Source organism: Triturus cristatus, chromosome 3_2, assembly GCF_964204655.1.
Source record: "Triturus cristatus chromosome 3_2, aTriCri1.1, whole genome shotgun sequence".
In the NCBI taxonomy this organism is placed as follows: domain Eukaryota; kingdom Metazoa; phylum Chordata; class Amphibia; order Caudata; family Salamandridae; genus Triturus; species Triturus cristatus.
This window is the reverse complement of record NC_140584.1, coordinates 698,584,813-698,600,727: the sequence shown is the minus strand read 5'-3', so window position 1 is coordinate 698,600,727 and position 15,915 is coordinate 698,584,813. Positions and strand designations below refer to the sequence as shown.

General features: G+C 45.2%; 1 protein-coding gene across 5 annotated transcripts in view; it reads right to left on the bottom strand.

Annotated features, from left to right (window-relative positions):
• The window catches only part of HECW2 (HECT, C2 and WW domain containing E3 ubiquitin protein ligase 2), a 1,572,445-nt gene that overhangs the window by 174,319 nt on the left and 1,382,211 nt on the right, over positions 1 to 15,915 (bottom strand). For 4 of the 5 annotated variants that reach the window (XM_085648759.1, XM_085648761.1, XM_085648758.1 and 1 more), the window contains one exon: positions 14,257 to 14,340. The exons of the other annotated variant lie outside the window; for it this stretch is intronic. In XM_085648759.1, coding sequence (XP_085504885.1) covers positions 14,257 to 14,340 — 84 coding nt within the window. The remainder of the gene's footprint in view (positions 1 to 14,256; positions 14,341 to 15,915) is intronic. 5 annotated transcript variants of the gene reach the window in all.

Below are 15,915 nucleotides of genomic sequence, written 5' to 3'. Positions count from 1 at the left end.
GCCATCGCAAAATAGGGAATCTCAAAATTTGCGATTCCCTATTTTGCGAATGCATTTAAGGAATTGCAAATTGGATTCCTTAAATGCTATTCTGGAAGCACCTGAAATTAGCGATTTGCCCTTAAGAAATCGCAAATTACCACCAACTTCAAGTTGGTGGTAATTTGCGATTTCCTAGAAAAATTTACTTTTTTGCATTTTTCAAAGAGCCATGTGGCGCACATACATGCCTTTAAGGCATGTTTGTGCGCCACATGTGCACACAAGCATATTTCAGGGGTTCAACAGGGTGTCCTTTTGCCACCCTTGCACCCTTGAAATTGCAGTCGCAATTTGCGAGTACCTAATGGGTACTCACAAATTGCGAATGTCTCCCCATTCATTCCTATGGGCCTCTAGGCCCATAGGAATGAATGGGACGGTATTCCTCAATTGCGAATCACAATTTGTGATTCGCAATTAAGGAATATGTAGGAATCGCAATTATTATTATTACAATGCATTTTGCGAGTCCTTAAAAGCGATTCGCTAAAATTCGCTATGAAGGTCTCGCAAAACAGTTTTTTGATACATATGCCCCAGAATGTCTGGACTCTGTATTAAAGAATTGGTAGAACAATCTCCTGTGAAACATGGAAATGAGATGGGATTTTACAGGATAAATTCAGTCCCTGAATGTAATGCATTCATATCTAGAAAACAAATTGTAAGCAGGTACATATAACAACCAGGGCACCTAATTGTTCTCGCCTTCTAGCAGATGCTACAGCAACAAGAAACACCTTAACCGCAAGCCAAGAAAGAGAAGAAGCTGGCTCTAAAGGTTTCGAAGATGGGCCCTAAAGACACCTCAAGAAGATAGTCTCAATAAAGTAGAGCGTTGAGAATACAGGTTTAAAAAAAACAGATGATACTAAGCAATGTAGACGCTAATGTGATAATACTTGTCCCTTCACTCCATGACTCACAAGCACAACAGATATGCAAGCTGCCTACTGGGCCAGTAAGGAAGAAGGAGCCAACTGTTTTAGGTATCCATTTCTTAATTCTTGAATCTGAGATGAATTATATGATCTAGCTAGCAAAGCCCTTCCTTTACATCACCCCTCAAAAATGTTCCAGTGCTGTACAGAACAGTATGGAGGGCTTACGATAGGATTCAATGCAAATGGCTACGGCTCTAGAACAACCCTGTTGTTGCAGTCCAGCACTCTCAACCATTAGGTGACGGTAGAAAAGACACTGCTGAGGAATGACAGGGAGAGAAGAGGGCCCTACAGGGAAATTTACAAAATGCATTATTGCCATCAGAAAAGCAGCTGGTAACTGCAGCCGACAGAGCCAGAAAGGAACTTCCAGGATTACTCGCACTATCTTCTCTACATCTTCGGAAGCACCTTCCAGGGAAGGGAAATAGAAATGCATTCAGCAGTCGATAGGGGTATAGGAGAGACAGGACATCTATTTCTCAGGCAAACAAAGACCAGGTTCTCCATGCAAAAGTGAGGAAGAGAGTATTGTGGCGAGGCACATGGTCCAACCTTGGATGGCCAAACAACTGAAAAACCTCTTGGCTTAGATGATACTAAACTGATGTTGGAAGAATTTGACGGAGTTTGTCTGCCGAATCAATTCTCCCTATGTAGGAGATATACTGCCTTTATAGGCAGTAGATGAGCTTCAGCTCCACCACAATGGAGATGAGCTACAAGAGCCATGGAAAAGCTTTCCATGTCGTTTCACATGACCCTTTGCTAATATGTTGTCCATGTGGATCACTACTGCTCTCACAAGCTTAGAAAATCTCTGAAGTGCTTTTGATAGTTGCAGAAGGTTCTCTCCAATTGGAAGTTTGGAGTCTTTTTAACATTGACCAACTGCATTTAAACTCCAAACCATCTATGTTTGCTGTGCTGCCCTGCATTATTTAGCTTCAAGGGAGTGTTCCATGAGTGGTGGATGCATGTTCCTGTTCATCTACCAAATGGATTTTGGAGCAAATCTATATCTAAATAGAACTGTAGGCATGAATTTGGGCCAAAATCGTGCTCCTCCCTAAGGCTGGCGTAAAGGAGAAATATTTTCTGCAGCACCCATTCAAAAAGAAAATTGCTTTAAAGCATGGTTTTTGTGCAGGCACAAAATCTATGATAACCACCATGCAGACACCTTTGCTCTTTGACGCAAGGGTGCATGTGTTGGCGTGTGGCAACAGAAAGAGCACCCGCTCAGGGAGAGAGCAGAACTTTTTTGTAGATATGGCTCAGTTTTTCTCTTCCCAGCTCATACAACGCAGCGCAGACACTTTGCTTGCTGCCCTGCATTGTGTCAATTCTTTGTAAATATATAGGCCTACGTTTTTTAGCCTTTCTACCTGGACTACGGTAGGGCCAAACTCTGCAGGCCAATAGACTGGAAACCAGGAAAGGGTCAATATTCCAAAGATGAGAACCTCTGTTTGTCACTGTAACATTTAAGTCAACTGAACCCTATTCAACATAAGGTCAGACTTTGAATGAAGAATTTAAAAACATGTTAGTTTTGACTTATTAAAGTAAGAACTTGAAAGAAAGCCTATTTAAAAAGCATACACTTTAGAACATGATCCATACATTGTATTGTTCTCTCAATCAAGTGAACATCTTTCCCACCTAAAACATGCTCCACAGCATTCAATATCTTGTGATTTCTGTGAACACCCTCAGATGACATTCTCTTGGAAGTACAATTATGGAAATGTCTTTGCTGGTGCAATATACATCTTATATAACCATGACCTATATTAGTTGAAAGACATTTCTGTACTAGAAGAATCTAGATTTTCGGTGACAACCAAACCAATTGATTCCAAACTAAATTTAAATTAGTGACTAGTAATGTTAAAAGACCACCACTAAGTCAAACACAGGATAAATCACATTCTCCAGACATAGAAAAACACTGGCAATCGCATAAATGCACTTTCTTGTAGACAGACTGTCACGTGCCGTATAATAAAGTAAATCAGTATGTTGGTAGCTTTTCTTAAAACCTGTGATGTATTGGAACTGTCGCGTTACAGTATTTGAACATTATTGTATGACTGTGAGGTACTACTTTTGGGTTGAAAATAAGGGTATGGTTTTCTGGAGGGCCTAATGATCTCTACACACAGTCTTCCATTTTTTGGCTGAGCTTCCACGTCGCTACTTTCAGTTCCTTCTGCAATACCATTACCTACATCTCAACAAATTCAACCAATAACTCGGTCATTCAACCAAAAGAGTTATTTGTGGAAGAAGATTAAAAAGACCGAGGTTTAGCACATCATGCAAACCCTGTGATTAATGTTTTTGTGTAAATAATAAAACATCCTTGTCTCCCATCTCATCTGCTGCTTGTCCTGGACCCTCATTCACGTCACTCTAATACCACTAACTTACGAACCATTGAAACTATTTCACCGCTGACTTCTTCCATATCCGCTGAAGTCACCAATTTAAGTTCTGGGCCCTTGACACTGGTGTCCTGCCATTGCTTATTGTCTTCCGTACCTCCTCGTCAGGGCTGGACTCGAAGCCAAGGTCGGACCTGGTAAAAAAAATTCTCCTCTTTATTTATAATTCTGTTTTCTATATTGGCATAGTTCTTTTATGGTGCCTGTGTACCTTTGCTGTACTTTGTGAAACGATTTCTGTCAAAAGTGTAGGTTCAGCGGGTTCGGGTGCAACAACGTCACTACCCAACTTTGTTTTTTCACATTTTCCGTTTCCTGTAGTAATGAGTTTCATTTGTAAAGTGAAGTCCTGACTTTAATATTTAGTGAATCCTTTGTTACCAAGAGTTGCAGGAGCGTAGCAGCGCTAACAAGAGCTCTAGTTTTTTTCCATCAGAAGTTGTCCCTTTTTCTCCTGCTCCCGTTCTGCAGACATCAATCACTGTGCTCAGGGAGCCCTTGGGTAGGAGCACTGCTAGTCGCACGCCCCCCTATTGGTGAGCAACAAATTGCTCTTATGGCGAACCCGTACAGCCACGACCCCACAACTGGGGGTCTAGCACTCGCAGGTCCCTCTACCCTCCTGGGACCGCATAGACCCTTGCTGGTGGCGTACTAATTTTACTTTCACTGGCAACTGCAGTAGAGATATTCTGAGCACTTTCTCACCACCACGGTCCTGAAGAATTGCCAAGCGACCCGTTAAGGGCATAAGGCAAGAAACATGTTGACCAAACTGGCACATTATTCCCTGTGGATCATTAGTATCCAGACAGGGCTCACATATTTTAATTAGGTTGGTACACCACCAGAATAAATTCAATCCCCAGTGGTGGCACCAGACCTATTTTAAACCACAAACACACCCACTCACTACACCGTTTCACTTACCCCCACGCACCTATACGACTGTCTTCTAAAAGATCTCCGATAAAGAGCCCCTACGCGGGAGCCCATCGGGCATTGCAGCGCCGGCCCGACGAGGAGCACAGCTCAATGATGAAGCATGACACCTTGCTAGGTGTGTGAGGGCAATCAATAAGAGACTTGCTCCCCTCCCTGTTCCCTCCTCCCCCTTGAGGAACTGCATACCCACTGCCTTTAGCATACCTTTGGAGCATTGTGCAGGACCTCGTAAAAAAGCTCTTGGTTCCTCTTTTCTCATAAACCCACTAATCCTCCCACATCAAAATGAGGCTGAAAACCCATGGTTTTTGGTAAGGTGGGAGCACTGTCACACTCTTTGATACTCTTAATGTCCTAACAGTCATATGAAGAGCCCCCCATATGGCACCAATCGATGTCGTCTCCAGCGACAGTGCCATTAATTAATTCATGTCTATGGAGCCACTTGTAAGGGATACCAAACTCTCACTGCTAAGTGTTATGTCTCATGAAACCTCAGTGGTTATCACGCACGACATGGAAACACTTCCCACACAGGATCAAGACTAAGACAACATATACCCAACCACACACCCTATACAGTGTTAGTAGGGCTATATAATGTTTCAATAAAAAACAACATTGTGGATAAGCTACACAGCAGTGGTATGCCACTCTTATGCAGCAGTATCTCACATGCCTTCCTATATGATCGACTTGCAGACGAAGAGACACACTAGTCAATGGTTTGCTTCATTTCTGTCATTCAGGACGTGACTGGCTGCTGTCTACACAATCCTCAAAGGCATGTCAGCAGAAGAGCATCTTGGTACTTGTAACACACCTAGTTTTCACACACCAAGAGTGTTAAAGCGTCTTAGTTTTCACAGCTGACTGTGGAAAACCCCTGATGACCTCTCTGGTCACTGATTTAACAAGCCAATGAGAGTCAGGGAGCAAACTCAGCTTTCTGTATCCTTACTTAGTCACATCCTGAGGTCTAGCCATCTATATTATTATTATTCTTAATTAAATTTGTAAGGTGCAAACAGCTACCCAAAAAGGGTTTCCCGGTGCCAGCTAGACCAAGGAATAGGTAGCAGCTTAGTGGTTATTGGTTGAAAAGCCAGGTTTTTAAGGATTTGCGGAATTGGACAAACGTTGTTTCATTCCGAATTGAGCTGGGAAGTGAGTTCCATAGGGAAGGACCGAGGTAAGCAAATGATCATCCACCCATCCAAGATAGTTTGACTCTAGGCACAGTAAATTTCCCTTGAGTGGACGAGCGTAGGCAGCGAGAAGGCATATAGGGGCAGACCAGAGACTGTAGATACTGAGGGGCCACACCTGTTTTGATTTTAAACATGTAGCTCAGGGCTTTGAACTTGATACGGTTCTCCACCCTTAGCCAATGCAGGTCACGCAGGTGACCGGAAACAGAGATAGCTCTAGGAACCTGGCAAAGTAGTCTTGCAGCCGGGTTCTGAACCATCTGTAGCCTGCGAGTCACCACCTTATTGGCCCCCAGGTAAAGAGTGTTACCGTAGTCCAGTCTAGAGGTGACAAGCGCCTGGACTACAGTTCTTTGGGCAGGTTCCGGCAACATCCAGATGATCTTTTTTAGCCATTTCAAGATGGTGAAGCATGTGGTGGCTACCTTAACAGCTTAATGTTGCATAGTTAGTGAGTCATCAATGATGACACCCAGGTTGCGGACTTGGCGAGAGTGCTGAGAAAGTATGCCCATCTACACTAGTTCATGAAGCCAGTCACAGAAATAGTGTTGTAATCCATGTGAATCAGTAAGAGGTGGTGCTATGGATTCAAGTCTATAGTCTGAAATGTTCCTCAATTATATGGCTTTTCCTACAGCACCTTTGGTGTAGGAAGGTGCCCCTCTTTTGACATATTCACGCCCACTTTTTGTCCATTGGTACTGATGTTTTTGACTGGATGTGCACTGGGTTCCTGCTGAACCCACCCCTGTGCCAGTGCTCTTTCCCTAAAAACTGCAACATGCTAAATTGTACATCAATTGGCAAGGACTTTGACACCCTTGTAACTCCCTGGTAAATGGTACTTATGGTACCCAGGGCATGGGTACTAAAATGGGTTCCTATGTGCTGCAGCATGTATTATGCCACCCAAAGGGACCCACACAAAGGCTGCATGCAGACTGCCACTGCAGGATGCTTGAAAGGGTGCAAGCCATTCCGAAAACATGACATTGCCCACTCCCTCTGTGCAATGCCCAAGTACACTGCATGTCTTATATGTAAGTCACCCCTGCAGCAGTCCTTAAAGCCCAAATGCAGGGTGCATTTCATTACATCTGAGGGCACATCTTCATCTTAAGTATATGTACCGGGCACTGGTCATTATGAGTTACCCAGATACACAATGGCTTCTTTGAAAATAATGGTGTTTGTTATCAAACACTCTGTCTCAATAAATCTATACCGATGCCAGTATCTGATTTATTGTGAAAAGCACCCAGAGGGTGCATTTCACTTAGAGGTGCCCCCTGAAACCCTACTAGTGCTCTATGGTGTTGGATGACTGGTATCATACAACCTGCCATCACAGACATATTTCTGACCCCCGGCAAGTGAGAGCCAACACTCTCAGAGGCCAGGGAAAATTCCTGCTCCAGAGGAAGGTGGTAACACCTCCACCAGCAGGATGGCTAGTGATTTAGCATATAAAGGCCAGAGGCTTCAAAGCCTCTGCCGCATTTGATATGCAACAACAGCTTCCCGCCAGACCTGGGCAACACCACCCCCTGCCCTGGGGCCCATTTGGCACTAGAGCTGGGGGGAAATTAGATTGTCAGTAGGCATGTTACACTTTCAGGCTAAGCACATCCCTAAGGTGGGCCACCTGAAGTGGACAGCCAAGAATGGGTTTCACCATTTTGGATTTGGTGAAACTAGGAACACTTGGTTAGGATTATTCCTAATTATGACCTAATTATGACCAGGGTAAAAACGGACTTGATAATTCTCGCCTCGGTACCTACTCTAACCAGGAACACACTCGGCAACTCTGGGCATTAGCTTGCCTCATCTCCACAACGGCCCCCCACATTCGCCGGGGATGCCTGGTGTCACCTTGGAGATACCCAGGAGGGACCATCTCACAGGGATAGCCAGGACGGGTTCCCCAGCGGTCTACAGCGCCACGACGCCTCAGGGCAGCAGTGCGCTTTACAAGACACATACATTTACATTTACATTTTCCAGAGAAAGTGGTCACTTAGGAGGGTGTAGCCATCTGGGAGTTAGTAGCCCATTTGCTACTATCCTACACTCCCCTAAAGCCCTTAAATTCAGTAAGATTTGTCTCACCTAGGAACAAAAGAAGGAAAAAGAAGAGCACTCCCTGGGAGAACTGGGAACTTATCCTGAATCTAGCACCAAACCCTGCCTTGCTGCTGGAACCTCAATAATTTCACCCACCCTGGCTTGTCCATATGCTGTGAATCCTCCTAAGTCTTGGGAGGATTGTCTAGTGCTCCACCAATCACAGAGTATCACCCTTGGGGTGGAGGAGCCATTCCCCTGCATCCTCAGGCACCCACCGCACTTGCCCTGTTCATCGTTTTGCTGGCCATCAGGTCAACCGAGGTAGCAGCTCACCGAGTGGAGGTCAGTGTGGTTCAAAGAGGTCAGCCCGTCTCCACAGGGAGTCACAAGACACTAGCTCCTTCAGGAGCCTCCCTGAAACAAATACCCTGGGTATCGGAGCATTTGCCTCAACCAAGGCTTGTTGAGTGTCCGGCCTAGACACCAATGCTGCCAAAGCTGACCTGCCATTGAGGGACTTCAGGACCATCAAGGCTTACACCGAGAGCTGTCCCTGCTGTCTTGTTTTCTTTCTCTTTCCAGGTCCACCCAAGAACTGTGAGAGTCTCTAACTCAGGTGGCCAGTTGCCCAAACACCTCTGCACCCGAGTCCCACAGCCCAGCTTCAAGGAAACCAACTGCGTCCCCTTACCCCAGAGACCCTCGTGAGCCAAACCCCACTTTGGATTCTACTAGACTTATCCCTAAGTCCCCCTTTGCAGCCTCTGTTGGTTTTGAAAGTCCCTTTAAACTTCAATCATGCTCGAGGCCACCATCGCTACCAGCACTTCTGCACCCGGATACACCAGGGCAGGTGAAATCGAACTGCAGGTGGTACATTGGACCTTGGGCCCCAAGCACCTTGAGTCCTAAAGGGCACCTTACACAACCGCTTGCAAGTATATGTTTGCAGTCCATGTATTTTGCTTCCATAGGATAACAATACCCCGTTCAAGGCTCATGCTTCAAACCTGCTATTTTTACAATTTTCTCTGTAAAAACAATAATGCCTAAAGTACTTACCTGTTCCTGAAGAGCTTGGTGTCTAAAATAATATATAGGTCGGTGTTGTTGTTCTAAATATGTCTTGGATTTCTTTTTGAGTTTGGGTCTCATTTATTGACTCTGTGTGTACAACAAATGCTTAAGACTCCACTCTGATAAGCCTAAACTGCTCGACCACACTACCACAAATAGACCACTTTAGATTATTACGGTAAACTCCTGTAAACCAATAAGGGTCTTCTGGACTTTTGTATGGTGTACCCCTACATTGGTACACTACATAAAAAGCCAGCTTCCTACATTCGGACCACCACCCCCAGATCCTCAGTGCTCCACCCTTAGAATGCAAACTCTAAAATGAATTCCTTATGTGAGGAAGCAGACTTTGGTCTCCCAGAATGAACAAAGCTAGCGGTACAAAGTCCAAATGATAAATGAGGATATATGTCCATCCAGCTCAATAAGGGTCCACCCATAGTGGTCTCTATCTCTGCTCATCCTTTTGAAGCTATCAGTTGTCTTGTATGTATTGACTTGGATCCAGTCAGGACTCTAAGACCTCAGCCTCAGATTTTAGAAGCTTTGATTGGATGGCTTTGCATAGTCCTTAAAACCTGCCTGGGACTCGGCATATCCCTCATGCACGGAGGTTGTGTCATTCTCAGGTAGGTAGCAAGTGGCCCCCTCAGTACTTCTGGATGATTTGGCAAAGTTAGTCTGCCTATGAAGCTCAATGTCAGACACAGAATCCAGGCAAAATCAAGGTAAACAATGTTGTGGATGTGGGTTTGTTAGGAGTGGGCCAGCATTGTTAGTCTTCTTGAATGGAGGGTGCTCAACACAATCACCACAGCTTTTCTAAATGTTTGATAGTACTCTAGGAATTGTTCTGCTAATCGTTAATTAGTTACTTTCAACACTTTACAAAATGTTATGCTAAAGGAGGCTGGGTCCCCAGCAGAGAACCAATTTGTCCATGCCAGCCTCAAACCCCAGAGTCCATGAGGGTCAACTAGTAAAATCTCTCCCACAGTGTTGTGGGTAAAGATTAAGGTCAAAGTTCGGAACAACTCTCCCCTGTACTAAACAGTAAGGGCTTCCTCTCTTTTCCTTCTTCACGCCTGTCCAGTGGACAAGGTATTTATTATTCAAGGCTATAAGTCGCCTGCCACTAGAAACTACATAATCCAAAACTTTAAGTAATTCCCTCTCCTGTCACTCATCTGCACCCCTGGCAGACCAGTCCTGCATGGCCCACTACAAAGGCATTACAGAACATTCCGGTATCTCTGGTGTAATTTTATCTCACAGAAAAAGGGAGCTAGAGAGTATGAGAGAGACCAGCAGTTGAAAAGATCAAAGTGAAATCTGGTCCATTCACAGACACTTGACAGGTCATAGAGCCCAGGCCCACTCATCCCATCTAATGGCTACTATATCGGACTCCTTTAAACTGAGAGGATAGGCAAGTGGACAGTCAGGACCATTTGCATGACTTAAATGATTGCTCATCCCAGTCCAGAAAGTGGAATCGCATCAATAATTTTCATGGGCTGAAAAGGGCATTTCATATTCCATCTCTTATCAGCTTAAAAACTAAGAGAGATAGTTTCATGCAGTTTTCACATGTGATCTCTTCTGTTTAGCTTATGTTTACACTGTAATTACCAAATACATTTCTACAACCAGGCCAGTTCTAGCAAAAAGGGCCAAACTGTTAAAACAGGAAAAATGGGCTAACCAGGCCCTCCAGTCAGTGCTCTTGTTTTGAGGGCTTGTATGCGCTGTGGTTACCAAACTGAGAACTCCAAGGAATCAGACCATTCTTCCTCCAACAAAACGTTTAGAGCCACCAACTTCGGCACAGTCTAGGTTCCAACGCGTTCTTTAAAAAACCCAAGTGGGATGTTGCTGCTTCTCAGCAAACTTTGGCATGCTCTCTTCAACCAGGTAAGGAAACAACAACAAAAATATACCTTCCAGAATGCAAAAAAAGAACACGGCTCCTCAAGCTTCAGACGTGCAGACCTGTGAGAGACTGTTATTTCCCCTATTAGACAACACTTAGGAACTCCTGAAGAACATCAGCCCGCGGATAGTGCTATTAAATGGCGGATAGTGCTATTAACTGTCCCTGCGCTGAATACCAAGGCTGTGTAGTTCAGAATCCCCTCGTGCCTCTTTAATCACTGCCAGATACTCTCTGCCTCTTTATTTCACTCTTGCATGCGCCTGCTTTCTCCCTCGTTTACAGTTTTTCTGTCTTTTCTTCCTTCTTCGTTCCTGTTTTGTATTTTCCCCTCTGTTGCTCTCGGGGAGTGTCTGAAAAGGAAAAATGAGTGCCAGTGGGCTCCACCAGCAACCACTGGCGCAAATAACACACTAGCCCTGGCAAAGTGTCCAAAGAACACCAAAGTATCCTGACTTCAGACATACAAGAAAGAAAGCCCATCCACTTAGCAACAATTCATCAATCAAGCATATTAAAAAAAAGCTGCATGCAGTCTATCCTTCTCATATACCCTACAAACACAGGCATGCATAAAAGCAGAGAAAAGTATGCAGTGACGCGACTAAACCATTATCAGGACCTCAGGCCCTACATCCAACTCTTCTGACTCAGATAATTCAACAGCCACTCAGTCTCCAACTAAACATAGTGACACAACGGTAATTGCTCTGGATAATGTGAGTGCTATGGTGCCGTACAAGTGGAGTTGTACCAATGACGTGCAAAGCAGCCCTGTATGAAGGCCCACCTGAGAGAAACCTAGAACTAGACAAAACAACTACTCACCTAGACAGCCGTCAGGTTCAGGAGGTTTTGGAAATGTTTTGCTGTATAAATGCTGCGTGACATAACTTAGCATAGCATACCTTGGTGTAACAGACACAAAGTCCCTGTGTAGGACAGACAACCTTCAAGTGGAACTTTACAGGCACCTTAGGTCAGAACAGGATACACATGTAGAGTGTAAACAGAGGAGCAAGAGCTACAAACACTGTGTCTCACTGTGGTAGGCAAATGGTGGATACTTTCTTTTCAACATATGTGAAAAAGGGTAGCTGAAATACTGCCAAGACTTAGGGCCTGATTGCAACTGGCCCAATACCCCAACCGTGGCTGGCAATGCAAGTTATTTCCTGCTTCAGGAATCACAAGTGTTAAGGGAATACTATGGCTCCTGAGTCTTTTAGCCATACATTACACCTGCTAAAATGTCTAGCTGGAAAACATCCCGCAAACGTGGCATAACATGCTGGAATTTGGCACAGAAACGCCTACTGCTATAAGTTATTCCTCATTGCACATGAACTATCCTATAATGGTGCTGTATTCCCACAACTGGGATACCTGTGGTTTCAGTGCTGCTTGCTGCAAGAACTCCCATGCAGCGTTCCTGCCCTTATGTGAAGCGATAAGCAGTGCAATAGGACCTATGACTGCGTTCATGCTACTTCTGTTTAAAGCAAATAATGAACGAAAACGTTGCTGGATGCATTTCACTTTAGAGAGCTACATTGGGGAGTGAGCAGGGCTGGTCCAACCTCAAGTAGTGACGCTCAGAAATGGAAGAAGAGCTCACAGAGCAGAAATGTGGTTCGTTTTAGGTACTCTTGTGTCCACCGTTCTGAATTAGAAGCAATGCGACCACTTGCAGCTCTTCTCGTTATTAGAACAATACAGGTTTTATTCTCCAAGCTGTCATTAAAATTAGCAGCCAAGTAATAGTTCATCATGCAAATATTACATGTTCATATCTAAGCTTCACCCTTCCCTTCTCGTTGACATCTGCCCTTGGTGACAATGCTGTGTCTCAGGTCCGTTCATCTTTTCTGCCTGTGGGCTCACAAATGCCTTTCCTCTGTGTGGTGTGGTGTGGTGCCGTGGTGCTACATCTCTTCCAGTGTGCGAGAGGCAGTGGTAGTGCGGGGTTTCCTCCACTGTACTATCGCTATGGTGGTGAAAATTCCACGGGCGTCTTCTCCTCTGGATTTAGCATGGATGACTTTCCAATAAACGCAACCCTATATCAGAGCTCAATATTTCTCGAGTTCTGCTGCCAATGACTATGACCTCCATTGAGGATCTCCTTCTTGCCTTTGTGTTTAATAATTGTATTATTGCTCATACAACAGACAATACATACACTGAATGGGGACATAATCATTGTGATTCTAGTGGTTCCATGACTTTGTCAATCATTCAACATTATACGCTTTTAGGATTAAAACTTTGTCAAAACGATACTTCTAATTCCAGGGGGGATTCGACCCTCTAGTGTGTATTGTCCCCAGTAAGGCATGATGCTCTGGGTTTTGGCTACCTGTAATCGCTTCCGTCTGTTGCTGGCTTACCCTGTCATTGAATGACTATTGTAAAGGGTGTGTATTATATGATAAGATGTTACATGGACCTAGAGTGAAAACATGACCAATGTACAGTGAGTGCACCGTGCAGCTCAATACTTACATCATGGGCTAAAATACATAGACTGCACTGTTATTTTTTACTAAAACAATATACCACCGGGTAAGTGTAAAATCTGCACTGATTGACATTAGCAAAAAGCATAAGGCACACCAGTTATTCAGTCCAAATTTCAGTACAAAATTGCACCGCTCTCTCATGAAATCCATGTTTTTGTAAATGGTCCTGCAGATGTCTTCTTCTGCGATCTATTTAACGTTGCCCTGGAAGCCAGTGCAACACGTTTGGGTCTGATTTACCAACTTCCATATGTGAAAATGTGCAACAGTATTGTGAATGAATGGAGAAAAATAGTGAAGCACCATAGTTAGGAAGAGTATATGCTATTGGCAGCACTCGCGCTAAAAAGCAATTTTCTTGCCGTGATGTGGCTTAAAGGTGAACCAGCACCGATTAACACAAGACTTGCACTCGAGGTACAACTTCCAGTGCGAATTTCAATACGAGGCCAACTGTTCAAGGGGGTAAATCACCTCAAAAGTTGTATTTCGTTGAAATTACATGTTACATGTAGGAAGTGACATTCGGCTTGTTCCTTGTTTGATCCTAGTTTCATTTGGCGCTAGGAGTTCACCAGATCCCCGCCATGCATGATATGTTAGTAGCGCTGTCCATACAGTAATCCCGTGAGCGTTTGCGCTATCCCCGCCCCTCTCTGTGTTTGCATTGACAGTAGGGGATTTAGTGCTCCGTGACGTAAAGCGACTTCGCTGAGGCGGTCGCATTCAAAAGTTGATCGGCGCTAGTGCTTCCGCCACTTTGTGGCACTTGAGTAAATATGTGTCTTAGTTGAGAGTCAAAAATGCGATGCAGCTATGTCACCTGCGCCCCGAAATACCAAACAACATCACTCAGAAGCACAAACACTAACCATGAATGAGGGGCGCCAAGTGTGCTTCTGCAATGAGATGCTGAGTTCGGTGCTGGGATCAGCAAACCTCTGAGAGAAAATAGAGAGAGACTATTGTAGCACAGGGTATGCAGCTGACCCCCGGGGAAGGATGGATAAAACCAAAAGCTGAATTCCACTAGTCAGAGAAGCAGAGCTCACCTACCTTAACAGCATCACGAGGTCCGCATCCCCTGACAGACGCACCAAGCCCGACGTCCCCTCCGACCGGATAAACTGGATCTTCTCCCTGTTGGGGGAAACAAATAGTTCCAGGATGTCTTTGAGCAGCAAGGCGCAGATGTACAGCAGGGCAATAGCGAACGCCAGCGGGTAGAAGAAACGCAGCTCGGAGGCATGCCCCGGTGGCCGCGGCCCCACGCCGAGCCCAGGTGAGGGGCTCGCGCCTCTGCAGTAGAGGAGGCAGCTCATCTCATCTGTTCTGGTGTGGACGCGTCCCCTGCCGCAGCTTCATTGATACCCGGCTGCCTCTAGTAGAGCAGCCGTGAAGCCAATGAAAACCAGCGCCTGAAGTTCAAGGCAGCCGTGGCCCTGCATGCCAAGCAGCCGCAGCACTGGCCCTGCGGGAAGGCATCGCTATTCCAAACGTGAGCTGCCCGTGGCGCACGTGCCCTCTGTCGCTGCCAGCTGCGGCGCGCGCACCTCCGCTGAAGCCCTTTCCTTCCAGCTGATGGGAACACGGTGGTGTGCTCGCGGACCTGCAGCGCCACGCGACCAGCCAGCCGCCTGCCCAATGGAAACACACTATCAGTGGCTGTGGGGTTAGAGGTGGGTGGGTGTGTGTGTGGGGGGGAGGGGTCTGGGGGGACACATGTGCGTGATAAGTAGTGTGCAGTCAGTGTCTGAAAGTACTCTGAAGATCAAAGGTGGCGTACTGGCATATACACCAGGGAGTTGGTGGCTGGTTGTGCAGCATTTTGTAGCTCTTCAGGCCCAATGTACAGGGCAGGGAGTTTGAAACCTACCTTTGTGGTTTCCACAGGTCTCGAAATCTTCGCAGCAGAAATCGACCAATGGGCTTGGATAGGTGAAAGGGTTTGCCATTACACACGTGAAACACCCAAATCTACGTGTCACATACGACACACACTGCTTGTTGAGCCTGCATGCATTTGAAAAATCCTGGAATACATTTGTTGTACTGCCTACAATTTCTCAAAATCCACTGCAACGCCAGAAAGGCAGCGAGAATACAGATTGACCTACAACGTAATGAATTACTAGAGAACCTGCTCTTTAGTATGTGAGGCAGTACCCGTGAGTTAATCTCTTTATGTAGGACCCCAGAAGAGAGGTGTCCAACATATATCCAAGAGGGTGGGATCTGTGCAAGATTTCAAGATAACCACCAAGTAAACAAGCTATTTTTGGATTCATTGTAAGTACATTTATCTTCTGTAGTTATCTTGAAAATCTGGCCCTCCTACACCTCTGTTGGACACACCTGCCATAGGACAATTAAGTGCCCTTTCTTAGACGGCAGACAGTTCGAACACCGTTTGGATGTCACATGAAACCTTTTTTTCCAGACTCCTTTCCGGTGGTGTACTACCTCCAGTTTCTCTCTCCTCATTTCTTTTCCTGGAATCCATTTTAGTGAATTGATCAGTGCAGCCCCTTGAACAACAGTCAGCTATTATCTGTGTGGTTTCTATATACCCAGTTTCAATATCAATGGCATTCAATCATTTTACAAGAAAAAGTGGTTTCCATTGGAAACTGAGCAGAGATTGACACAGGAATAAAGAGTACTTTCACTACACAAAGCTCGACGGATTTCATTTACCAAGGTTCTGAAACATGC